We start from the raw sequence: 26,460 nt of genomic DNA on the forward strand, positions 1-26,460 counted from the left end.
AGTCAAACTGTCAGAGAATAATTTTTCAGCAGATGTTTCATGGAAACTTTTATTCCTGAGAGTAGGGTTTCCTTCCCGGGGTCAAGAAAAGGCCTAGAGACTCACAAGCATACCATGACTGCATCCAGCGTCAGATCATTCTTGACGAGTTCTCTCAAGGCTGCTCTAAGAATGTTTTTGCACTATTGCTGATCATTATCACCTATGTTTAGTATTCCAGACTGGATCCAGGTGACGATGTTTCAAAACAAGACTTGATGGATCAGTCTTCTGAACAACTGGTGCTTTTATGGTTTGCAGGGCATATGATTTGTTTCACTGCTAAGGTATCAGCAACTTGTTTGAATTCAAACACTCTCTTCCCTACATTCCCATAGGTACTTGTCTACAAAAACCAAAACAAAACCACAAAAAAAACAAAAGCCAAAAACCTAAAAAGGGGGTGGAGGAAAAGGCAAAACACTCCACCCCCCAAACAAAATAACAGAGAAAACAAAAATTATTTGATTCCCTGTGAAGTGGAAAGATTTATTTTCCCTTGTTAAGTTGGAATTGAAGCTGTATTAGAAGCGTGTTTTCTATATACCTGTTCTTTGAAAACTAAATGGAAATGAGATTACGTTGTAAGTGGCTTTAATGAAGTTAGGCATTTGCAATGCTTGTTTTTCCCCCTTTTTATGTTGGTGCATTTCTATAATGGTTTCTAAACATTCCCACTTCAAAAAGGGTTGATGGGCTACTCATGACTTCTTCTGTGCTTCCATTGTTGAAGAGGGGTTGTCTAGAGTGGAAAAATGCTCTTTTAGGTCATCAGCTTTGCCTGGAGCTTTCTATGCTAAAAACAAAACTTGGCTTTGTAGTTCAGAAAGTGAGGAGCCTGCATTTGTGAGCTGTGATAGTGAATGAGAAGTTTGTGGTGCCTGCTTGGGCAAGCCGGTGTTGCCCTTGCCTGCTGACCTGAATTTCTCCTTCTGCCTGCTGGGTTCAGCTACGTGCTGGTGGTTGTTTGGGTGGGTTCCTCATGAACTGAATGTAGATGAGAGGAAAAAAGGGTACTAGCGGCTGGAGTAAGCCCCTCTGATCCCCTTTGGATAATCTGCTCTTTATCGGACATTTCATGCTTTGCATGCACAACTGCAGTGTCTCATTTTTCTGCAGCTGAAGGACTTATGTACTGCAACACAACCTCTCTTTTGTTTACTTTCTTTCCCTGCCCAAGAAGCAATGGGAAGGTCCAGCAAAGTGCAAGACAAAGAGCATCAAGGTTTGGTTATTGGCTTCACTTGCCTTGAAATAATAAATCCAGTCTCATTCAGCTGTCAGAAATGTCTGTTGGATTTTTGTGTGACTGCCTCAGAGAATTAGCTTTTTAAGGAATGTTGTTGCAAATGGCTCATAGATGTTTTCACAGTGGGGAAAGAACTTGGCAAGCAGGGAAGGAGAATTTGATGTTGTTGGACTGGGTGGGAGTTCTGGAGAGTTTAGGGAGAAAAAAATCAGAATCCAATTTTGGAAAATCATTCCTTGGTGGCAGTTGCAGGTGTTTGAGGTTTTATGTCAACAAGGGCTAAAAAATGCTGCAGTGAATGCTTGCTGAACTTTTACTGCTTCTCCCCACAGACTGTCACAGAAGACAAGCCAAAATGCAGTGTTAATGAAGAGCTGGTTGGCATATTATGGTTACATCTTATCTTCAAATTACTGTATATTTAGTGTACATCAATCAAAGGATGTTTTATCCTGCTGCTCTTGTTATGTCTTTTTGGTGGTTGAGTTAAATCTGCTTCACAAAATATGTGCTTAATATTTTTCCATTTTATGTTATATATTATGAGGACAAGTTTGGTCAAGTTCTTCTCTCCCCATTTTATTTGTTCATGATAAATAGGCTTTGCTGGTATAAGGGTTTTTCACAAGATGTCATAACAACAGATGGATCCCAAGCGGAACTTTGTAGCAGGGCCTCTTGTGATAGCAAAAGGGATAGTGGTTTTAAACTGGAAGAAGGGAGACTCAGGTCAGATACAAGAAAGAAGTTTTTTTTTTATGATGAGGGTAGTGGAATAGTTGCACAGGCTTCCCAGAGAGGTGGTAGATACCCCATGCCTGAAAACATTCAGAGTCAGGTCAGACAGGGCTCTGGGCAACCTGACCTACTTGCAGATGTCCCTGCTCATTGCAGGGGGCCTGGACTAGACAACTTGTAAAGGTTCCTTCCAACCCCAGCTATTGTGTATGGTGCTTGCTGGGTAGCCCTGACCACCTTCACCAAGAGGCCCATCTCTTGACTCCTACCAGTGCTGTTTCAGCAAGGCAGTTGCTTGTATTGTTGCATAATAAAGAAGCCAAATGAGGTGTAAAACCACTTGCTCATAATCCTGGCACTGCACCAAGGTTTCCTCCTTTTCCTCCTCAAAGTGATAATCCCTTTAACCCCAGGGTTAAAGGGAAGGGCTAGTAATCAGTAGTTCATAAACTCAGGAGAGTTTATTAGCAATACTGAAACTTGATGCAAACTGCCTAGTAGACTGCAGACTCCCAGATGAGCTGAAACAGTGACTCTTCAGGTTCAGAAGTGGTATGGGATGTCACTGTGTTTGTTGCTTTAAATTTTGAATCTTTATCTTGTTAAATGGAGATGGACATTGATTTCCTCTGTAGCAATAAAAGCAAGGAGTGGCTTTTACATATTGCTTTCTTTTTCCAGTACAAAAAATTCTAATCCAAGCAACTCTTAATTGCAGTGGAAAGCTCTTACATAAGTCTCATTTACTAGGAGAAGTATCAGGTATTCCTGATTTGAAATGGTACTGAATGCGCTGTATAATTCCCATCACAAAGGGTTTTTGAGAGCTTGCAGATAAGCCTAATGTCCTATCAGAGAGATCTGTAGGATGGAGAAAAACATTCCTGGATATAGGGAGGTTGCATTATTCCCTTGCATTAGCCCCAGTTAAAATTTTGATAACTAAGTATTTGATTACCTCGTCTCTTCTGTCCAATATTATGTTGAGACACCATTTAACTTCCTATTCTTATCTATTTTCAGAATTTCCATATGGAGTATATACTTAAAGCTGCTTTTTAACAACAAGTGATATATCAAGTGCTCAGAGGAAGAATTTGGAAGAATTTTGTGTCAGTTTGGACACAACTGATGAGTAATTGACAGGCCTTGTCTCTAAAAAGAAAAAGTAGAAATAGAGTTTCTACTGGAGTGCATGCAGTGTATTTAAGTTGCAGAAATCTGTTGCAACTACAGCAGAGAGGTTTCAAGCAAATGAAAGGGCTCTTTGTGATTACTGAGTAATAATAAGTAAGTAACTGAAAATATGTCAATACTGGGAAAAGTTGTATCACAAAGTTGTTAGCTTCTCTCGAAGGGTGCCGTCTAGACCCTTGATTAACCTGCACAGAATAATCATGGGGTGTATTCAGATCTCATCACTGTATCTACCTCTCTAGAGCAAAGTTTTTTTTTGTGTCACAGTGGACCTTAGGAACATTAGATAAGGAAGTGCTTTGCACTGGAAACATCAGAATCCATAGAAGATTTTCTTATTTCATAAACACCATTTAAATTTGTATCAGCATTTTTTTTTGTGTGTGTGTTATGTTGAGAGCAGTCTTTGTGAAAGATGCCGTGCAATTCATGAAGATGGTTGCTTCCAAGCTGGTTGTGCCTGCCCTTAAAATGCCGCAGTATTTTTGAACGTAAAACTAGTGACCTCAAGTTAAATTCCATTTACTCAACCTTTGGGTTCTATTGTGAGAGTGTTTGTATCCTTATTTCTATGTGCCCTTTCCTGCTTGCAAGCTGATCAGCTCCACAGTTCTGCAGCCCCGCTTCCTCAGTCTGTCCAGTGTTTTCCAAAGTCCTGCCAAGTGCGAGTCTCTGATATTATGGAGAAGGAGATACATGAGCAAAATATTTAGACACAGGCCTAGGAAAAGATTTTAGTGCATGGTCTTTTTTTAAGACTGCCCAAGGCAGCAGCTCACAGAATGGTTTGGGTTGGAGGCCACCTTGAAAGATCATCTAGTTCCCACCCTGTGCCATGGGCAGAGATACCCTCTAAGCTGTCACTCTGTCATTTGGTATATCTGTATTTCTTTCTTTCCGCTTTGAACCTGGAAGTCATAGAATCATATAATAGTTGGGGTTGGAAAGGACCTTAAGATCACATAGTTCCAATGCCCCTGCCATGGGCAGGGACACCTCACACTAAACCATGCCACCCAAGGCTCTGTCCAGCCTGGCCTTGAACACTGCAAGGGATGGAGCATTCACAACTTCCCTGGACAGCCCATTCCAGTCCCTCACCGTCCTTACAGTAAGGAACTTCTTCCTTATATCCAGTCTAAACTGCCCCTTTAAGTTTTAACCTGTTACCCCTTCTCCTATCACTACAGTCCCTAATGAAGAGTCCCTCCCCAGCACCCTTATAGGTCCCCTTCAGATACTGAGTCTTTGGCTCAGGATTCAGACTAAAGATCTTCTGCCCAAGTTGGTAGAAAAGCAGGAGGAGCTGCATGAAGTATAGACCTTCTATAGCTGTGTTTTTCCCTACTGAGGTATATGGAGTGTTGCTGACCAGTAATACTTGTCCTGACCTGACTCCATCCACAAACCAGAAAGTTTGGGTGGTAGCTTAGCTGTTTTGTACGTACATGGTGCTTCCACTTCAGTGGAAGAGCACTTAAATATGATCTGTTGGCCCCATGTTTGATACCCTGTGGCATTTCAGGGTGAGGAGCAATTTTAAAAGCCACTACCAGAAGAAAACATTTACGTTGTTTCTTTCCCCAAGTGTGGATGTTAAAAGCAGTTCATTGCTGGTTTTTCAGTATGGTTTAGAACTGCTATGCACTTGCAGGTTGCACTGAAGGGATTAGATTCTAAATTTTAGGTTTCGGTAGGATCAAATGTCATTGCAGGCTGATACGGACTTTTACAGAAATGTGTTACATTCTGTAATGCTCTGGGTTTCTTGAGGGATGGCAGGAAATAAAATAGAAACTAGAAGTATCTTGTTTATGAGTGCAGAGTCATTCTGGAGCTTATGCTGGGGTGTTACCACTGTATTTTCTGTCAATGTGCTTCTGATCAATACTGTAAGGGCACTTAGATGTTATTTAATGGTATTACTAGCAGAAATTTTCTTTTTTCTTCAGACATCAATTTTAGTGGTTAGCATAAAGTAATTTAAGTAGTTGTACTGGAAAAGTAGTTTTAAACTCTCATCAATTATTAACTTTGTAGGCCACCTTATGTGTCTTTGCTGTACTTAAACAGATGGATCTGAACTAGAGAATAATATGTAACATTTCATGTTCTGACACGCTGCTTCTCTGGCTTTCCTGGTCTGAGTTTTGATTTTTTTTTTCCAATGTATTGGTGTCGTGGTTTAAACCCAGTCAGGTAACTTGTTCACTCACTCCCAGTGAGTGGTGCCGAGCTGACAACAATCGAGGTCCGTGTCCCCCCCCCACCGGGGTTCTCCCCTTCCCCGCTCCCGGAGGAACGGGGAGGAGGATCGAGAGAGTGCAACTCCTACGGGTTGAGACAAGAACAGTCCAGCAACAAATCACCACCGCCACTATCAGCTAAAACAATGATAAGGGAAAATAACAAGGGAAGAGAATACAATACCACCGGCCAAGAAGGCGAGTTCCACCCGGAAGCCCCTGTCCTTCCGGGTAACTCCCAGTTACCCCCCACCCCGGGCATGACGTGCTGTGGTATGGAATACCTCCCCGGCTAGCCCGGGTCAGGCGCCCCATCTCTGCTTCCTCACAGCTTCCCCTCCTCCCTGGCAGAGCACGAGCCTCACAAAGTCCTTGGTCAGGGTAAACATCACTTAGCAACAACCAAAAACATCGACATCACCAACACTGTTCTCAAACTGGAAGTCAAAACACAGCACTGCACCAGCTAACACAAAGGAAAAAACATGACTGCTACTGCGGAACCCAGGACATTATCCACCCCTTATTCCATACCATTCACGTCGTGCTCAGATCCCACATTTTCAATACACCATCGCTCTCCCACATATATACATCCATATACATACAGACCAAGAGGAAAAAATAATTTTCTTAGTGCATGGACCAATCCCTATAATGCTGCCGAGTCCATTCGGTCCATGATGTTCAAAGCTCATTCTCTGTTGGGATGATGGCTGGAGGGAAGTCAGGGCCAGTCGCTGGTGACCTGGAGACATCTAGTTGATGGGCTATAAAAGCATTACACAGCAGGCAACAGCATACAATTGAGTTCACTGGCTGTTTTCCCCTAAAATCAAATCCCCTTGAGGTATACATCGGACTTCCCCATCTTCCCGCATTACCCACCAAGTATATCCAGGTCCCTGAGCAAAAGCAATCCCACAAGTGGGTTTGCCTTTACCTGAAGCAGGAGTAACCCAGACTGTCTTCCCCAGCAAATTCTTCATATGCACCACGGGAACTTTGTCCCCCTCTACAATATGTAAAAGTTCTGACTGGGCTGGGCCAGCCCTGTTGGCAGATCCTCTGGTGTTGACCAACCAGGTGGCCTTTGGTAAGTGTTTATCCCAATGCTTGAAAGTTCCCCCACCCATTGTTCTCAGTGTAGTTTTTAACAGCCCATTGTACCGTTCGATTTTCCCAGAGGCTGGTGCATGGTAGGGGATGTGATATACCCACTCAATGCCATGCTCTTTGGCCCAAATATCTATAAGGTTATTCCGGAAATGAGTCCCATTGTCTGACTCAGTTGTCTCTGGGGTGCCGTGTCGCCACAAAATCTGTTTCTCAAGGCCCAGGATGGTGTTCCGGGCGGTGGCATGGGGCACGGCGTATGTTTCCAGCCACCCGGTGGTTGCTTCCACCATGGTAAGCACCTGGCGCTTGCCTTGGCGGGTTGGTGGCAGTGTGATATAATCAATCTGCCAGGCCTCCCCATATTTATACTTCAACCATCGTGCTCCATACCAAAGAGGCTTTAACCGCTTGGCTTGTTTAATTGCAGCACATGTTTCACACTCATGAATAACCTGGGCAATAGTGTCCATTGTTAAGTCCACCCCTCGATCACGGGCCCATCTATATGTTGCATCTCTGCCCTGATGGCCTGAAGTGTCATGGGCCCACCGGGCCAAAAATAATTCACCTTTATGTTGCCAATCTAAGTCCATCTGAGCCACTTCAATCTTAGCCGCTTTATCCACTTGTTGGTTGTTCTGGTGTTCCTCAGTGGCCCGACTCTTGGGTACATGGGCATCTACATGACGTACCTTCACCACCAGGTTCTGCACCCGGGCAGCAATATCTTGCCACAGTGCAGCAGCCCAGATGGGTTTACCTCTGTGTTGCCAGTTGCTCTGCTTCCATTGCTTCAACCACCCCCACAGGGCATTTGCCACCATCCATGAGTCAGTATAGAGATAAAGTCCTGGCCACTTTTCTCGTTCAGCAATGTCCAGGGCCAGCTGGATGGCTTTCACCTCGGCAAACTGACTCGATTCACCCTCTCCTTCAGCAGTTTCTGCAACTTGTCGTCCAGGACTCCATACAGCTGCCTTCCATCTCCGATGCTTTCCCACAATACGGCAAGAGCCATCAGTAAACAAGGCATACTGCTTTTCACTTTCTGACAGTTTATTATATGGTGGGGCCTCTTCAGCGCGCATCACCTCCTCCTCTGGTGACATTCCGAAATCTTTGCCCTCTGGCCAGTCCATGATGACTTCTAGAATGCCTGGACGACTGGGATTTCCTATTCGAGTTCGTTGTGTAATTAGTGCAGCCCATTTACTCCATGTAGCATCAGTTGCATGATGTGTAGAGGGGACCCTGCCTTTGAACATCCAGCCCAGCACGGGCAGCCGGGGTGCCAGGAGGAGCTGTGCTTCAGTGCCAATCACTTCCGAAGCAGCTTGAACCCCTTCATAGGCTGCCAGTATCTCTTTCTCAGTTGGGGTATAGCTGGCCTCAGATCCTTTATATCCCCGACTCCAAAAGCCGAGGGGTCGACCTCGAGTCTCCCCTGGAGCTTTCTGCCAGAGGCTCCAGGTAGGACCGTTCTCCCCAGCTGCAGTGTACAGTACATTTTTTACATCTGGCCCGGTCCGGACAGGTCCAAGGGCTACTGCATGAACTATCTCGCGTTTAATTTGCTCAAAGGCTTGTTGCTGCTCAGGGCCCCATTTAAAATCATTCTTCTTCCGGGTCACATGATAGAGAGGGCTTACAATCAAACTGTAATTTGGGATGTGCATTCTCCAGAACCCCACTGCACCCAAGAAAGCTTGCGTTTCTTTCTTATTAGTTGGTGGAGACATTGCTGTTACCTTGTTGATCACATCTGTGGGGATCTGTCTACGTCCATCTTGCCATTTTATTCCCAAAAATTGAATCTCCTGTGCAGGTCCCTTGACCTTACTCCGTTTTATGGCAAAACCGGCTTTCAGCAGGGTTTGGATTATTTTCCTCCCTTTCTCAAAGACTTCTTCCGCTGTATCGCCCCACACAATAATGTCATCAATGTATTGCAAGTGTTCTGGAGCTTGCCCCTGTTCCAGCGCATTCTGGATCAGTCCATGGCAAATGGTAGGGCTGTGTTTCCACCCCTGGGGCAGTCGGTTCCAAGTGAACTGGACACCCCTCCAAGTAAAAGCAAACTGTGGCCTGCACTTCACTGCCAAAGGAATTGAGAAAAATGCATTGGCAATATCAATCGTGGCATACCACTTGGCTGCCTTTGACTCTAGTTCATACTGAAGTTCTAGCATGTCCGGTACGGCAGCACTCAATGGTGGTGTGACTTCATTCAGGCCACGATAGTCTACTGTTAGTCTCCGTTCTCCGTTAGACTTTCGCACTGGCCATATGGGGCTATTGAAGGGTGAGCGGGTCCTGCTGATCACCCCCTGACTCTCCAGTCTACGGATCAGCTGATGGATGGGGATCAGGGAGTCTCGGTTGGTGCGATATTGCCGCCGGTGCACTGTTGTGGTCGCAATTGGCACTTGTTGTTCTTCGACTTTCAGCAACCCCACAGCAGAGGGATCTTCTGAGAGACCAGGCAAGGTGGACAGCTGCTCAACTTCCTCAGTCTCCAAAGCAGCAATACCAAAAGCCCACCGGTACCCTTTTGGGTCTTTGAAGTAGCCTCTCTTGAGGTAGTCTATGCCGAGGATGCATGGAGCCTCTGGACCAGTCACAATAGGGTGCTTTTGCCATTCCCTCCCAGTCAGGCTGATTTCAGCCTCCAGCACAGTCAACTCTTGGGATCCTCCTGTTACTCCAGAAATATAGATGGGTTCCACCCCTTGACAGCTTGATGGCATCAGGGTACACTGTGCACCAGTATCTACTAGAGCCTTATACTTCTGTGGGACTGATGTGCCAGGCCATCTGATCCACACAGTCCAGTAAATCCGATTGTCCCCTACCTCCACCTGGCTGGAGGCAGGGCCCCTCTAACAGTCGTCACAGCATTGGACACTTAAGTCGTGTTGAAAGGGATTATTCTTCGTTATCACAGGAGCTGGAGTAAAATCAGCTCTTCCACTCCATCTGGGAAACTGCTCACCAGAGACTGAAGCCGTAGCTCTCATGGGACGATCAGTCTTGGCCCTTGCTCCCCTCTTCAGTTCACTCACCCGTTCCTCCAAAGCTGAAGTAGGTTTTCCATCCCACTTTGTCATGTCTTCTCCGTGATCCAGCAGGTAAAACCATAGGGTACCCCGTGGCGTATACCTCCTGTATCTCCTCTCTTGAACAATAGGACGCCTTTTGTTAATAGCTGAGACGTGTGTTGGTACACGTGAGGAGCTGGATAAATCAGATAGATCGTCCCTCAATTGTTCGAGGTCCTGGGACAGTTTTTCCACAGCTGAGATGATGGAAGGGGTGAGGTTGTCTTCGAACTCTCGGAGTTTATGAACCATTTCATCCACTGTTAGTGGTACTATGTCATTCCAGGTTACTGTTGCCAATGAATGGGCATATGATGACGGTGCATTCCGTGTAAGTTTTAGCCACATGGGTCGTGTACATTCAACTTCATCTGGATCTATGGGTGTATCCCCGTTATTCAGCTTGATGTGATAGAGCATCTCTACGATGGCCGATTCCCTCAGAGACTGGATGCCTTTGTCTATAGTAGTCCACTTGGCCGAACGACTCGTAACATCGTCCTTGTACGGAAACCTTTCTTTCACAGCTGCCAAGAGCCGCCTCCAAAGGCTGAGGGACTTTTTCTCTCTTGCAATTGCTTTGTCAATTCCCCCTTCTCTAAGCAAGTGATCCCAGCTGCTTGGCTTCTGTACCTTCTAGTTCGTGACCATCGGCCCCATTGTCCCAGCATCGGAGTAACCAGGTGATGATGTGCTCCCCTGGTTGACGGGTAAAATCTTTTCGCATATTCCGCAGCTCGGTTGAGGTCCGAGGTCGAGAAGTTACCTCTTCTTCTTCTTCTTCGTCATGTGATGATGACTCCTGATCAGATTCTGGACCGGGTGGTGAATTCATTGGTTCTTCATCTCGCTTCACCCTTTTTGCCTCCTTTTTACTTGTTCTCTTGCGTACAGGGGCAACTGATATTGGTACAAAGTGGTCCTCTGGTTTGGCTGCAGTGATTATCACTGGGGGTGGTGTAGCTGCTGTGCTTGGAGCTGGGGTAACCACGTTGTCTGTTGCAGTTGAAGTTTGAACAGCTGCTGTACTTGCCACTGGGGTAGCTGCTCTGTTGATTGAGGCCAAAGTTTGAGTAGCGACTGTACTTGTTGCTGGGGGTGGTGTAGCTGCTGTGCTTGGAGCTGGGGTAACCGCGCTGTCTGTTGCAGTTGAAGTTTGAGCAGCTGCTGTACTTGCCGCTGGGGTAGATGCGCTGTTCATTGAGGCCAAAGTTTGGGTAGCGACTGTACTTATCGCTGGGGTTGGTGCAGCTGCTGTGCTTGGAGCTGGGGTAACCGCGTTGTCTGTTGCAGTTGAAGTTTGAACAGCTGCTGTACTTGCCACTGGGACAGCTGCGCTGTTCATTGCAGCCAAAGTTTGAGTAGTGACTGTTGCTTTGCCCTCAGATCCGCCGACATTCTTTTCCTTTTGAAGGTGCTGGATAGTGTTGAACAAGGCCCTGTAAGCAGAGGCCAAGCCCCAGCACGTTGCCATGATTTGTCCATCTCTGGTATGGCCAGAATGACCACACACCTCATTTAAGTGTTTTACTAATTCTTCTGGATTTTGCAGTTGTTCGGTAGTGAAATTCCAAAGTACTGGAGGGGCCCACTGACCTAGATACTTGCCCATACTGTCCCACACACCCTGCCACTCATGGCTGTCCAGCCTCAGGCAAAATCTCTTGGTCCTCCTACATCGTCGTTTGACCCCAGACAAGACCTAAACCTGACTCTGCTTAGCTCTTGAAATCAGCTGTGGGCAAACCACACTCTGTATACGTGCTAGCATGGTGATTCCCATCACAATCAGCAAACAAGTCTCAACAGCATTAAAATGCCATTTAAAAAATTCAAAACTCTCAAATGTAAATGGTCTGGGGGGACGACTGGGAGGGTAAAAGAATGTCTCCTTCACAGGTTGAGCACCTGAGAAGGAGAAAAAAGATGTGTAATTGCTAAGCACCTCCATCATATACCTCCCAAAGTATAAAGGTGGTGACCACACTGGGAACATAAGCCAGATCAGTTTCATGATCAATGATTCTATTGTATTACAAGTCATTACCATAAAGTACAATGGGACAAAAACCTTAGCCCAAGCCCCACACTTGAAAAACACTAATACAGCAAGTACCGGATGGACGTAAGATATCATATACTGAAACTGTGAGATCAAGAGGAACAACCTTGAGAGCCAATAAATCAGCATTGTGACGAGTGACTATCAATCCAGTCAGATCTGTTCTTATCTCAACCCCTCGTGCCCCACGTTGGGTGCCAAAAAGAACTGTCGTGGTTTAAACCCAGTCAGGTAACTTGTTCACTCACTCCCAGTGAGTGGTGCCGAGCTGACAACAATCGAGGTCTGTGTCCCCCCCCCCCACCGGGGTTCTCCCCTTCCCCGCTCCCGGAGGAACGGGGAGGAGGATCGAGAGAGTGCAACTCCTACGGGTTGAGACAAGAACAGTCCAGCAACAAATCACCACCGCTACTATCAGCTAAAACAATGATAAGGGAAAATAACAAGGGAAGAGAATACGATACCACCGGCCAAGAAGGCGAGTTCCACCCGGAAGCCCGTGTCCTTCCGGGTAACTCCCAGTTACCCCTCACCCCGGGCATGACGTGCTGTGGTATGGAATACCTCCCCGGCTAGCCCGGGTCAGGCGCCCCGTCTCTGCTTCCTCACAGCTTCCCCTCCTCCCTGGCAGAGCACGAGCCTCACAAAGTCCTGGGTCAGGGTAAACATCACTTAGCAACAACCGAAAACATCGGCTTCACCAACACTGTTCTCAAACTGGAAGTCAAAACACAGCACTGCACCAGCTAACACAAAGGAAAAAACATGACTGCTACTGCTGAACCCAGGACAGTTGGGTACTAAGAACCCTTCTTTTGTTGTTCAGCAGCAAAAGAAATGTAGGTAGCTGCTGGGAGAAACATGGTACAATTGATGAGTTTGTGACATTGTATTCGCTCTTTACCTTTTTCCTCTTCATCTTATTCTCATTCCATTTCCCACCAAGCTGTGCAGTGATTTTGCACCTGTGCCTTCTAAGACAGGTTAGAAAGACCCCTCATAATAAGCAAAGTTTCCTTGGCTTGTTTCTGAAAAGAAGATGTTGAAGGAAGAGATTTTTTTCTGGTTTACCCCTTTTTTTCTTCCCACTCAACATTTCAACCAAGCAGTTGTTCCCTTTTCTTTTTGGCAGTGACTTGAGACGTCAGAGGATTGCCACCAGGGTCTGAATGACTGCAGAATTTAGACTTTGTCTCCTTCCCTTGTGTCTCCTAGATAAGTGCAGTCAGACCATGAGTAAGTCATGCCAGTCCTTTCTCAGTCTTTCACAGAGCAAATACAATTTGTCATGAAACTCTACTTTGATCCTTTGATCTAGAGTGTCCTTTTTCTTCAGCAGAGTCCTTCTGTGACAATAACAAAAAGTCTGCATTTTCCTGTCAGGTGTAAGATACAATAGCCAGGCTCATGGCCAGGGAAAGAAGAGTTCTCTGTGTTTCAAACACAGGTTGTTGAGTGGGTTGGGTACTCATGCTGAGTGTCCAGAGCAGGCTATTCACCACTCTAGAGCTAAAGAAGGTTGTCTCTGTGTCTGATGTCAAGAGGGGATGACTGGCTGCACTGTGGTAGGAGTAAGGCAGGCAGATGACTTGAAGATGATGCTTGAAACCTGAATGCAGGCTGAGATGTGCAGAAAAGCTTTCCTGAAAAAGGTACTGCTAGGGCTTTTTAGTACTCATCACAATTGCTGTGTCTGGCTGGGGCTGTGTTCATGTAGCCATTTTCATTGTCTCTTTCCTCACTGAAACTCATTGCGTGGGATGAATTTTAGGCAAGTGGCCTTCTCCCTCCAGCTGGGAATTGCACTTCTCTCTTATTTTTGGAGTGCCTGGAGTGAGAAACCTGCTGTGGCACTTCACCTCCAGAATAGCTGAGCCAGGTAACTTGTATGTTACTGTACAGGGAAGTTTGTTTTTTCCTTTCCTCTGAAGAAGTAGCATGAAAGTGCAAGAAAAGTGATCAGGGATCATGAGCCTTGAACTTAATCTGAGATAATTCGATTAAGTTCCCCAGGCTCTCCAGTACATTTTCTCCCTCTGCCCCCCCCCCCCCCCCCGATATTCTTTTTATAAACTTGTATTATATAAGTACTCCAGTTAAAAAAATTTAAATAATGCAAGCCAGCCAAGAACTTTGTGTCAGTCAGTCAGAGTTGGTAGGCTGCAGAGATGGAAATTTCAGATTGGGTTGTTAGGAGGAGGAGATGGACTCGAAAGTTTTGGGGTAAATACTGAACTCATACATAAAGTAAAAGTTCTGAGATTTTGGAGGCAGGATGTTCTGGTAGGCAGGTTGGCAGCCGAGCATGGTTGGGAGCCTGGGTCTGGACAGGCAGTTTCCTAGTCAGTCAGAGACCAAGGGTTCTTCCAGACAGCATGGTCTGCTGGGAAGTGAGCTGGTGACTCTGCGTGATTGGTCAGCTGCTCTGAGTGATGTTCTTCATGTCTGGTAACCGAGATTTTTCTTGATTAAACTTTCAGCAATGTTCCTTTCATGTCCCTTTCTCCTTGTGTTACATCTGGCAAACTTAATCTTGCTTACTTTATGGTGCCTTCTTGAAGTACAGGTTGTTTAGTATGAGGCACAGGGGAGACCATTGCCTTTGTCCTGATCAGCAAGTTGGATGATGTGAAAGACATAGTACTGAGCAACAGTACCGACTGTGGCAGCACTGAGCTTTTAAGAATTGTCTTGAGTATGTCTTTGGGGTATTTTGTGTACACATGCAACTCTTCAGTCATCCTCGATTCAATTAAGAATACCTAGGAGAGGAACTGTGATTCCAAGTTAAGTCACAGAGCACTGAACCCAAAGGAAACCTTTGGATTCATGGCACTGTGAATCATCACGAAGCTGACCAGCACTTAAAAATATATACATTACATATTAAACCCCAAGAATTTTAGACAGACTTTCAAAGATTATTATTTAAAATAAAATATTAAGTATTTCAAATATATTTTAAAGTGGTTTTTTGGTTGATTTTTTTTTTTTTAAAGGATGATATGCCTATACATTCGTTCTGAAGTTTAGTTAGTTTACATTGTATATATGCTGTCCTGTCTTGCAAGATAAAACAGTTTCTGAGAATTGTAACTGGCACTATGAACGTTGTGGCTGATGATAACTTACGCATTCTTCATTGGCAGGTTCCAGTTGCACACTGTTTTGGGTCTCCAGGACATTACAAAAGAAAGTTTTGCACTGTGTGCAGGAAGTCGCTAGAATCACCTGCCCTTCGATGCGAAGGTAATGTCGAAAACCTTACCTGTTTAGCCATCTATGTGTTAGACAGTAATGCACACTTTGCTTACATTGCATACCTTGAAAGTACATGTATACACACACACACATATGCACTCACTGTATTTGAGCGATTTTGGGGTTATCATCCACTCATTGTTCATGGAAATGTGTATGTCAAATCAAGGAATAATAAATCAGTAGCATTCAGTAAACTACAATCTTTGTCAAACCTTGCTCTTTCGTCTTTCCTCCAATTTACTTTGTGGTGTTGATGGTGTGCAATGAATCCATGCCCCAGATGTGCAATGAATGAGAGGGTATTATGGCAAAAGAAAGACTTCTGTTGAAGTAATTTATTTCTGTTTCCAGTGGAAACTTTTGGTACAGGCAGTCATCAGGTATTCATGTTTCTAAAACCTCCCCCTTTCTACAAAAGACTGGGATATAACTTTTCAGTGTTACTGGCCACAGATACCTGTTGATTGTAATACGGATGAGGTGCATTCAATTGAAAGGTATTTGAAAATATTATTTATCAAAATAGCACTGCTCTGAGTTCTGACATGGATTCTGTGAAAAAAACAATAATTAAAGAAATCACCCAAACACCGTAATTTTTATTTGAAATATCTGTTGGCATTAGTACGTGACTGATTTTGACGTGGGGCAACTCCTTAATTTTCCCTTGTTTGCTCTGTCTTGAATATCTAGTATTTGTTGTTCAGCTGATATTGTGAGGCTGAATAGAATTTAGTATTTTAAAGAAATACTACCTGTAAACTGTTCAAAAAAAAAAAAAAAGGATACTTTACTGAGAGAAGAAGAACCAATTCTGCAGGGATGCTTTCAAAATTGCTGTTGTGCTAAATATAATGTCTTATTTGATTGCCCATGTGTATGAGTAGTAGAAACATTTCTCTTTGATTGGGGCATTTAGACTTTTAATGGTGCAGTGGTTTTGTTTCTGCTTTGTCTGATGAGTTGCATAATGAATCTAAACTATGTTCTGACTAGTGAGAATCTGTCACTTAATATAGTTACTATGTGAGTTGGGTGGTATGGTGGGATGGTCAAAGAGCTACAGATGCCACAGAGTCTTTTCAGGTGATCTGTCTTAATAAGCCTCAGAACTTGTATGGCATGTGAAAAAAAAGAGAGGATTTGAAAAGAAAATTTTTGCTAGCTGTGTCCTCTTAAACTCTTGAAAATAGCGTTAGTTAAGTGATCTATTTTAGTTAAAGCTTTCTAAATTTTGCTTTCATGTACTTACTCTCTTAATTCTTCTGTATTAGTGGTGTATCCATTACAAGGGAATATTTATCTTTTCAGGCACTTCCACTTAACTGTTCTTAAACAAGAAGCACGTGAAATTGTGGTTATATTTAGTTACTACAAATGCCCAGACATTTTATTTCTTTTCTGGTTCGATGAAGGTTATGAATTATATTCCTCATATGGACTAAAAAGTTTTCTTGTTGTGTGTAGTGTGACTTGTTTGGTATCCCATTTTCTGAATACTAGTAAGTCTACAACTTGTTCCTCTGATACTTTTCCCATATGTAGCTAAAAAAAGGACAGTTAAGGTTTGTACAGTGCACAAGATTCTTCCTTTACTCTTCAAAAATAATTACAGAATTTGTTTTAAGCTGTAGAGCTTTAAAATCCAGACGGAGATGTTGAACTTTCTTTTTTTCTTACTTCTAATGACTCATCTTAATAGTACAAGTCTACTGTTGGTTATAACGCTGTCTTCTGATATTGAAATTTGAAGAACTTTCCCATGAAACTTTGCCATAATTAAGGTAGAAAAGAGGGTTAAGATGAAATTACCTTTTCTAAATAAATGATTGACATCATTAGATGTACTTTCAAAATAATTTAAATAACTTGGTTTGTACTCTTCACATCTTACAATAGAACAAATTTTCTGGAAGCAAATTGAAAATTTTCAGACAAATACTAAATGCTGTGGGTGCATGGTGAGGCATCTGTACTACCCCCTGGTGAGATAAGTACGTACGCTTCATCAGCAAAAAATTACAATGTGTGGACTCCATATGCTGCTGCCAGTTACTAATTGCTTTAGAGAGAGGTTTTTGCTGAAAAAACCTTTCTGTGTTCTTACAAAATACAGCAAAAGGCAGTGTGTGCCTGTATTAGTAGAAGTAACGATAAAAACTCCAATGCTTTTGCCGATTGCTTGAAGCCATAATTCCGTCTACAGAAACTTTTACCATTAATGAGGATATGACTCAAAGCATCTAGCTTGCCTCATAGCTGAATTGGCAAACGTGTAAAATATGTCTGTGAATATGGAGAAATGCGAGCTGATGAGGAACTGTGTCACACCTCAAAGAGAAGTTCTTCAGCTCAGTGAGGATGCGCAGTATGGGGAGCTGTATGTGAAAGCTTGTAGTTGACTTAGTAAGCCCTGTTAAAACAGGCTTTGCTTTGGTGTGATCATGGTCTTCTGCAGGGTTAGAATAAGACAGTGTTAGTGCCGATGGCCTTTCCTAGAGCCCAGAGGGTGATTTCAAAATAAGGTCTTTTTCTCTGTGTAATCTAAGACTGTTTTAAACATGCTTTCAGATAATGTGTGTAGTTGCCACCTCCCAATTTTCAGTTTACAGTCTTCAAATTTTTGTGATGTGCTTGAAACAATAACCTATTTGAGCAGAACAGAAAAAAAAATTTGAAGAATTTGATGTTGCGTCTTATTTTAATGTACTCAACAAAAAATCGGATGCCTTCCCAGAGTACTTGTATACACAAGCAGCTGGAGGAGGATCTTTTTCATCTATTCATGTCTGTGTGGTCCATAGAGAATTTTCCTAACTCTTGCAGTAATGAAGCTAGGTATTGACATATTTTAGTTGGGTTTTTTTTGGTGTTTGTTGGATTTCATTTGTTTGGTTTAGGGTGGGTTTTTTTGTTGTTTATTTGGGGACTGTGAGTGAGGCAGGAGTCCTGGCTGTGAGCAGGAGGGGTGTGCTACCTCCATGCTGCTGTTGTGGCAGGGATGTCCCCTGCTTTGCTGGGGCTGGGGACTCAAACTCATCTCTTGTTTCCTTGTGCTTCTGAAAGCGCCAGGGATATAAAGAATGGGCTAGGCAGCGGAGAAGTGTCTGCTGTTTTGAACCCACTCATGAAGTGCCTGCTTGCTCTGCAGTAGGGTTTGGAAAAGGGTTTGTAAGAGGAATGGAGTATTGTTTCAGGAAGATATTACTTTACATTCAAGACTTGATGGTATTTGGATGTAGAAGGAGAGCTCTCTGTTAATAATTCTAACATTCAGGTTGTTTTGGTTTTCATAAAATCAAACTAGACTTCAGGCACAGTTATATTTGAGTAGGCAGCGATCCCTGTGAAACTGTGAGACGAAGCTGTAATAAGCCAAACAGTTGTTACAAATCTAACATGCTGTATTGGAGGAAATATGGCAAGTGCTTGTGCGCAAAATTAGTTCAGCCTTTCCTTATACTTGCTGCATCAGTTTAGCACAAAGGAAATGGAGCAACACACAGACAGTGCTGATAAATGTCCTTTATTGCCCGTCTTTGCTGAATGGAAAAGAGCATTAAGGAAAGAAGGATGGTGCAAAAAGGTAGTGGAGGAGTCTTGGAGGGAGAGAGGGAGGGAAGGAAGAGCTGCAAAACCCCGTAGGTTTCCAGCTTAAAGAAGTTTTCTTGTTTTCATGCTTTTAGTTTGTGAGCTGCATGTGCACACAGACTGTATCCTGTTTGCTTGCAGTGACTGCCGGCAGTGTCACCAGGATGGGCACCAGGACCATGTAAGTGTGGATGCCTCTGAAGCAGAAAGTGGTCACACGTTCTTGGACACTTTCTTGGTGTGAAAACATGGACTAGAGGAGGGGGAGGAGCCTCGGCATTTCCTTTCACATGCTGCCCATTATCAAAGCACATTTGTGCTTATTGTCAGGAAGCTGTGGCTTCAGAATGTATCACAGATAGCAAAATGAAATTAAGTTCAGGCGCATTCATGATGCTTATTTGAAGCCATGCTGAAAACTCTGTGTGATATATAAAATACCTAATTTAAAATAATAATAAAAAAAATCAGCATCTTATTTAAAAATCTGCATTGCAGAAGCTGTTGTGAAGCTTTATTTTTCCATATGTTGAGCTGTTTGCTGCATTGCATCCTTGGCAAACATGATGTTCCTTAGGCTTCCTGCAGTCTGTCTGAGGCAAGACTGCCTAGCTTCTCACTGTAAAATATATGCATAATACTGACCTTTCAGGATCTTTTTTTTTTTTTAAGAATGTTGTTTTTGGTGGACTGTGAAGAAAAGCACTATGTAATAAATTTTTTGATGGTTGGATAAGCTACTTTTGGTGAAATTTAAGATTTTTCGGGTACTTATTTAGACTGAGAAGATACTTAATGTCATAGTCTATGTTGCTGTTTCCTCAGAGCTGTTTGAATGGCTGATTTTAAAGTTAAGTTGAAGATGCTTCTGTATGTGTCTTTTGAGCAGGGCCTGTTGTGGTAGGATGAGGGGTGATGGTTCTAAGCTAAAAGGGGTGAGATACAGGCTGGATGTGAGAAAGAAACCTTTCATGATAAGAGTGGTAAAACACTGTCAGTGGTTCCCCGGAGAGGTGGTGGATGCGCCATCCCTGGAGACATTCAAGGCCAGGCTGGATGTGGTTCTGGGTAACTTTACCTAGTGTACAATGTCCCTGCTCATTGCAGGCGGGCTGAATTAGATGAGCTTTGAAGGTCCCTTCCAACCCAAACTGTTCTATGAGTATGATTCTGTGTTTCGTGTAACGCTAAACTGTGATGTGTTCCCCCAGGATACCTATCACCACCACTGGAGGGAGGGAAACCTTTCTTCAAGTGCACGCTGTGAAGTTTGCAAGAAAACCTGTGGCTCCTCTGAGGTCCTCTCTGGCATGAGATGTGAATGGTGTGGCATCCTGGTATGTTGTGGTGTTGCATATATTTGTGGGAACTACATATATATATGTATGCCCATGTGTATTTAAATGCTTTATATAAATATACCTCATTTGTACACTTTATAGATACATTTTATATACACTTTATAAATAAACCTTATTTATACACTTACGTTTGTGAGATAGATGTGAAAACATATTTTTAAAATCCTCTCATTAGTGATTAAAATAAGCAATTCTCAAAATCACAGATAAATTTTATATAAATCCAATGGAACTAAAATTTACGAGGGACAAATTATTACAGATTTCTGCTTATAAACCTGCAGAAAACCTTACTTTTCCTGTGTGAAATCAGAATTTCTTTCAAATCACACAAATTCTGCAATGTCAGAGACTTACCATTCTGATATGATTATTTCTCTTTTAGTGTAGAATAGTTCTTAACCTGTGTGGCTGTGGTTTGTTTAAGTTGTCAGTGTTCTGTGTTTCTCCTTGCACATGTTCCTGTGCAACATGATGGTACCCTTCAGTAATCCTCGTGAAAGTCAGAGCTTTTCATGTGCTGATACACAGTCTGCAGTGTGTGTGACAGCTGGTACATCCACTTAATGGTATTGTTTATTGAAATGTGATGAAAGTGCAAAGTTACACCAGTTGGAGTGGGAACTGAAAAGTATATGTAGTAAATCATTAATTTGTCACTTAGAGGAAGATGAGGTACTTTATATAATAATAATTTAAAATGATACCCTGAGGTTATTCAGTATTTCAGGTATGATTTGAACATTTTATTTTAAAATCTAGTTTTGTATTTTTTAACCTGATCCACAATTTCTGAGGCAGGAGTAGCTATCCTTAAGAGTGGTCTAGTAAATCTAACATGGTATGTGTATTCACTAATGCAGAAGATCTCACATAAGTATAAAGGCAGAAACTAGCCATTCGTATTTTGGAATAAAACTGCAGTGTTATCTCTGAATCTGCAAGTGTGAGAGGATATTGCTATTTTCAAGCTATTCAGTATAACCTTCTTTCCTTTCACACCTCCTCCTCAGTAAATATCCATATGGAATGGAAGATCCAGGCTTTGAGACCAAAACTTTAATCTTCTCCACATAGCTGTACAAAATCAGCTGTGTTTTTAATAGAGGGGGTTTGCAGTATTTGGTGTTTCCTCGTGTGTTAAAACTTCCAGTTGTTGGTTATATAAAAACTGAATGGAACAAATGAAAATCAAGGGTGAAAAATGGGTCACTCAGTTTGTGAAAGTGATTTACAAAAGGTCTGTATGTGTCCTAGCCTGGGTTTTGCAATTCCAGGGCACGTTTAGTTATAAACTAATTTGCTTTCTTTGTGTCTCTCTACATTCTTAACTGATGCTTGTGTTTACAGGCTCATGCTGCTTGCTATGTAATTGTCGCACCAGAATGTACTTTCGGAAGATTAAGGAATATGATTCTGCCTCCAAGCTGTGTGCAGTTATTTTCTCGCAACTTCAGCAAACTGCATTGTTTTCGAGTTACAGAAAATTTGCAGACAGAACCAGGTAAATCTTTCAAAGTTGCAGGTAATTGACAGGTATGTTTAACGTAGTGTTGTAATTCACTGAAGCACGTGTTTGCTAATTTTCAGTGGCTTTTGTGGCAATACTGTCACTTTATGATATTTCTAGGACAGGGTACAGATTTTTAAATGCAGAGTGTGTACAGAATGCTGAAACTTCTGCTTATGGTGCAGGGCAATTTGAAAACTGTTCTTTAAACAGTAAGTATGGTGTAAGTGAAAACCTGATATCCAAGCATTTGTATTAGCGTTATCATTGCTTACAGACACTTGCTGATATGCATGTTTGTTTTTATTTGGTGTATCATGTGTACAGATACTTTTATTTGCCTCTTTGATTAGCATCTGCCCTTTTAAGATTTCTATGCTGAAAGGAAGTCGTGTGTTTAGCAGGGTGACGTTCTGCTGCCATCTAGAGTGTATGTTTGTTTAGCAGCTCTTCAGGAATGAGAATTTTTTTTAAGCCACTGAAGTATTTTCTAATCCATATTTTGATTATTAAGTTCTTGTAAAGCCTTTCTTTTGGTGCTTGAATAGAACAGGAAAGCAAATAAAAGTTAGGCAAGACATAGGTCGTGGAAGTATTTGCAGCTGCACTTTTCTCAGCCTGACAGGTTGCTCTTGAGCTTCCTTCTTGGAACATACAGGTTTGGTTTTGATGGTCATGGCAGGAGCCATGTGTTCTCATGTGCAAAAGCTACAGCAGGAGTCCTGCTATTGCATAAACTGCTTGACCCTCAGTCTGTATAATCTAGATACACTGAAGTGACCTGTGAAATTGTAAAGGGAGAGAGGAGGCATTTACAGCGAGTTGTTTTTCTTTTTAATGAATTTGCTTGTTGGTGGGGGAAGGTAAAGTACAGCATGTACTTGAAAGTCTGGGAATTAGTAATGCTTCCAACATAAGAAATACCAGAAATAAACAGTCTGGATGAACTTAGTTTTGCTGTGTCGTGCAGGCATGGCCCTTCAGCAGTTCTCACACTGCAGCAGGGACATCTCCTGTTGCCACAGCTGGTGAAGGACATTGCTCTTAAGATTGTTGAAAGAAGTCTTGGCTGTCACCTGGATGAGTTAGCTGCTGCAGGAACAGCTCTTCCTAAGCTGACGATTGGGAAGTGGCAGATGACTTGTCATAGGCAGAGAATGAACATATCATCATTGACCTATTGGAGAGTGTTTGTCCGGATTAGGTTTTGCCACTAAGTAAATGCTAACCTTCACCACCATCATTCGGTAAACAGCTCTGTGATGAGAGTGGCTTTTCAAAACCAGTGTAGATTTCCCTACTATCCCAACTGAGGGAGAAAGAGTAATAAAAGAAAGACGTCAGCTTCTTCCCATCTGAACTTGGAAAAGGTTAGCAGCAATCAGAAAATCTTTTAATTTCTTATTGTTGTATTTACATATTCTTTTTTTAATTTTCTTTGGTCTGAAGTGAAATTCCAGAAGGCATTCAGCTTCCATTTATTTCAGTGTCTTTAAAGACGGTATTATCTAAATTTCCCTCCAACCTGTTTGTCGACTATAACAAGGAAAAGTATTGCAACCTGACTTTTGTATTTTAAAACCCCCAACTCAAACATTATTGTTAGTATTTTCTGTGGTCAGTTGAAGCATTACCCAAACATTCAGTAAGTTACCTAGTCTCCAGTTTAGGGCTCTTGCTAAGTTCCCTTCTTGACATGCTGTGATTTCTGCTGTTTGGAAGGTTTTGCTGCATCAGTATTCTGACTTCTCTAGTACCTCTTTTGCTCTGAAGATCTGTCTTTACTTATTTTATTTTATTTTTTCTCTTGTTTTCTGCTTTGATTCCCTGCTTTCTCCCTTGATTGCAAGGCATAGTTTTTATAAAACTGTTGCCAGGCTTCCATCTTCTGAGAGCTTTGTTTGCATCCTAGTCAGGAGTGACAAGGAGTTCTAATGGGTGAGAGTATTTGATCATCACACTGGCTTATGTTACAAGCTGCTGCTGCCCTTGGAGAATTAAAATTTACCCTGTTTGGATTTGTACCAGTATTACTGTGTGGACCTGAGTGTCAGGAATGAGAATGCAGTCAGGATGTTATCTTCACAGAAGCAAAATGTAAATGTTAGTAGCTTTTATTTTAATCTTTTCTAGGTATTTTATGTGTTATTATCTGACATGTTAGCTCCTAGTTTTTAGTGAGAGTAATGAACTGCTGTCAAAGTCCTCTTCTGGAATGCAGTAATTTCTTTCTACTGCTGACACCCAAGTTTTTCAATTATTGAAATTATATATATTTATTTAAACCCCATAATTCTGATGAGAAAGCTGTTACTGAAATTCTTGGACTGATCTGTTTTTTAAAACCTAATGGAAACCATATATGCATTGGTCATAGGCAAACATCACAGCTTGAGAAAGGGATGTAATGCAGTAATTGCAATGTTAAAACTAATAGTACAAGGACTTCAAGTGTGCCTTCACTGTAATTAAATGCCAGTGTAGGTTTGTTTTTTTAATGCTGTTTTTCTAGTATGAATTCTTACCAGAAAATAGGCAGAAGAAATAAAGGTGCTTTTCTGACTGGATTCTTTTGTTTGATGGAAACCATCCTTAAATGGCAGACACTTCTGTCCTGCCTCCCCAGTTCAGATGAACAAGAATCCTTTCTCAAAATCTTTCTGTTTTCACAGATGAAGATGATGATGTTGATGGGTCAACACAGGGATCAACAAAAGATGTCCAGATTTCAACAGATTCAAGTAAGCAGAATTTCAGTAAGTGCTAGATAGTCACCTACTCCAGTCTTTATTCATATAATCTTCACTTGCTTTGCCTTGTGAGAAAATATTAAGTGGTTATTTTTCTAATGCTGGGTATCAGTTTGAAGTGCAAAGTTTTCGTCCACTGCATTTATTCAGGTCTTACAAATATCACTATTTTCTACTGGTAGATTGCATAAGTGACAGTCTGTTCATAACCCTGACAAATAGATCATTTCTCTCAACTTGGTAATCAAAGAAAGAAAGAATAGTGTTAATAATCCATAAATAACCAATCAATTTAAAGAGCAGGGAAGCTTGTCTTTTCAAGGCCTTTTGCTTTTAAGATAGCTGGATGCCAATCTTACTGAAGACACCTGCTGATACTGGGATGGTTGCTTCTTTAGCAGTTAAATTCTTATGCATGTGGAATTTTCTGGGGTTGGTATTAGCCAAACTGTTACTTTTCAGAAGATGAAGCCAACCACAATTTAAGGGCATTCAACTCCCTACATCCATATTAGGAACTAGAAAAACATGCAACAGCTGTCAGTCTGGTTTCTGGAACTATGTACACGTGGGTCACAGTGACCTGCAATCCTGCTTCAGTTTGCATGTGACCAGCTTCCTTTATCTCCCCTTATCCCTCTATTATCCCATATTTGATCCTTTAAAATCACCATCCCTTCTTCTACCATTGGTTCCACCCCTAACAAGTCTTGTATAATCCTAGAATGCTCTTCCCATACATCTCAAAGTCCCACAACCCAAGTGACTACCTCAACTGGTGAGGTGACCCACAGAGCTTCTCCTGTGGACTCACATAGTGGTACCACCCCCAGCCCATGGGGCTGATGCCCTTGCCTGAGGCCAGGTCATGGCTTCTCTGGTAATTTCTCTGAAAAAATTTTTGGGTTCACCTGCCAGTTGTTGTGTTGTGACTCTCTGCATGTCATAACCTATCGAACTAAACGTGTCAGAGTCAATGTTTACCGTGCTGGACCCCTTCCACCTGTCTCTGATTAATATTATGTAATATGACTCAAGAGTGAGGTGCTCATTGTCATCTGTGTGTTGACTCAGTTCATGTGCCACATCTTTTGGGATGTTAATGTTCTCTCCCTCAGGAGTGTCTGAATTACATTCCAGAATATTGTAGCTTTCCTTAGTTTAAGCTCTCAGCATTTTACAGATGCATATTTTTAAAAACAGTGGAAGCAAGTCAGGAAAAAAGAATAATACTGATTTGTAAAGACATGCTTTTCTGTAGGAAAAAAGCCAATAGGAAAGGGTGCAAAATCTGTAGATAGTAACTAGGAGAAAAGTAGAATTAAGGGTCTGCATTCCTTTTTATTTCTTCTCTATTGTAGTAGAATTGTTGAGTGAAATGTAAAGTTAGAAGGTTTAAATCTTAATTCTGGGAGCTGAAGTGTGTTAAGTCAACCATGAAACTTAGCCTACCAAGATACTGAAGCCAAAGGCATAAAATGACCATAAAAAACAGCCCTACACTTTGAGATAATAGATTGAGCAGATGTACAGAGCAAATTTGGAAAAGGACTGTAAATCTTTGTGCCTGAGGACATGAGCCAGCTTTTAAGGACTTGTCTACACTGTGAACAATTAGAGGGGAACTGAATGTTACAGAGATAGTAGGATAAACGTCGTGTGGATGATCTCATTAGTGTAGTTGGTTGTATTGCAGGGGAAGGAGTTGAGCCCCAATGTCCATTTTCGTACTGAAATATGTCTTGGTTAATCCAGGAATATGTAACTGATAAAACTGTTCTGTATTGACAGATCTCAGCTGCGGGTGAAGGTAAAGAAAGGAATTAAAAGTGCTCCTTAGTGGTGCCCCTCAGGGGTATGCATTTTCTGTCCGTTTTGTGATGTTCAACTAGGTTTCAACCAGCACAAATTATTCTTGTTTTCCTGGAGACAGAATTCATTGGTTTCAGATAAGATGCAATCACAATGTAGCCTGTCAATATTTAGAAGTCAAAGGCAAACTTTTGGAAAACATTTTCATTATTTCACGGCAATATGGAGACTTAGTGGAGGCAGGAAGGAAAAAAAAAAGAGATTTGTTGTATATATGGACAAAGGAGTCCCAGAGGAGCTATCTCAGTAATTCCTGAAATAATGAGTTAAGAACTCTTACTTGTGTGTTGATCTTCAGGGATCTTGGAACATGAAAAGGCCTAATCATGTGCCTGGGAACATGATTCTTCCCTAACTGCTTGCT

General features: G+C 42.2%; 1 protein-coding gene across 2 annotated transcripts in view; it reads left to right on the forward strand.

Annotated features, from left to right (window-relative positions):
- Positions 1–26,460, forward strand: part of DGKQ (diacylglycerol kinase theta) — an 87,966-nt gene that overhangs the window by 25,134 nt on the left and 36,372 nt on the right. The window contains exons 3-7 of one of the 2 annotated variants that reach the window (XM_062604457.1): positions 14,898–14,997; positions 18,699–18,784; positions 19,815–19,940; positions 21,315–21,468; positions 24,147–24,230. In XM_062604457.1, the coding sequence (XP_062460441.1) occupies positions 14,898–14,997; positions 18,699–18,784; positions 19,815–19,940; positions 21,315–21,468; positions 24,147–24,230 (550 nt within the window). The remainder of the gene's footprint in view (positions 1–14,897; positions 14,998–18,698; positions 18,785–19,814; positions 19,941–21,314; positions 21,469–24,146; positions 24,231–26,460) is intronic. The other variant, XM_062604458.1, reaches the window with a different exon arrangement.

Source organism: Pezoporus occidentalis, unplaced genomic scaffold, assembly GCF_034315485.1.
Source record: "Pezoporus occidentalis ecotype Australia unplaced genomic scaffold, CSIRO_AGI_Poc_V1 ctg86, whole genome shotgun sequence".
NCBI classification, from domain to species: Eukaryota; Metazoa; Chordata; class Aves; order Psittaciformes; family Psittacidae; genus Pezoporus; species Pezoporus occidentalis.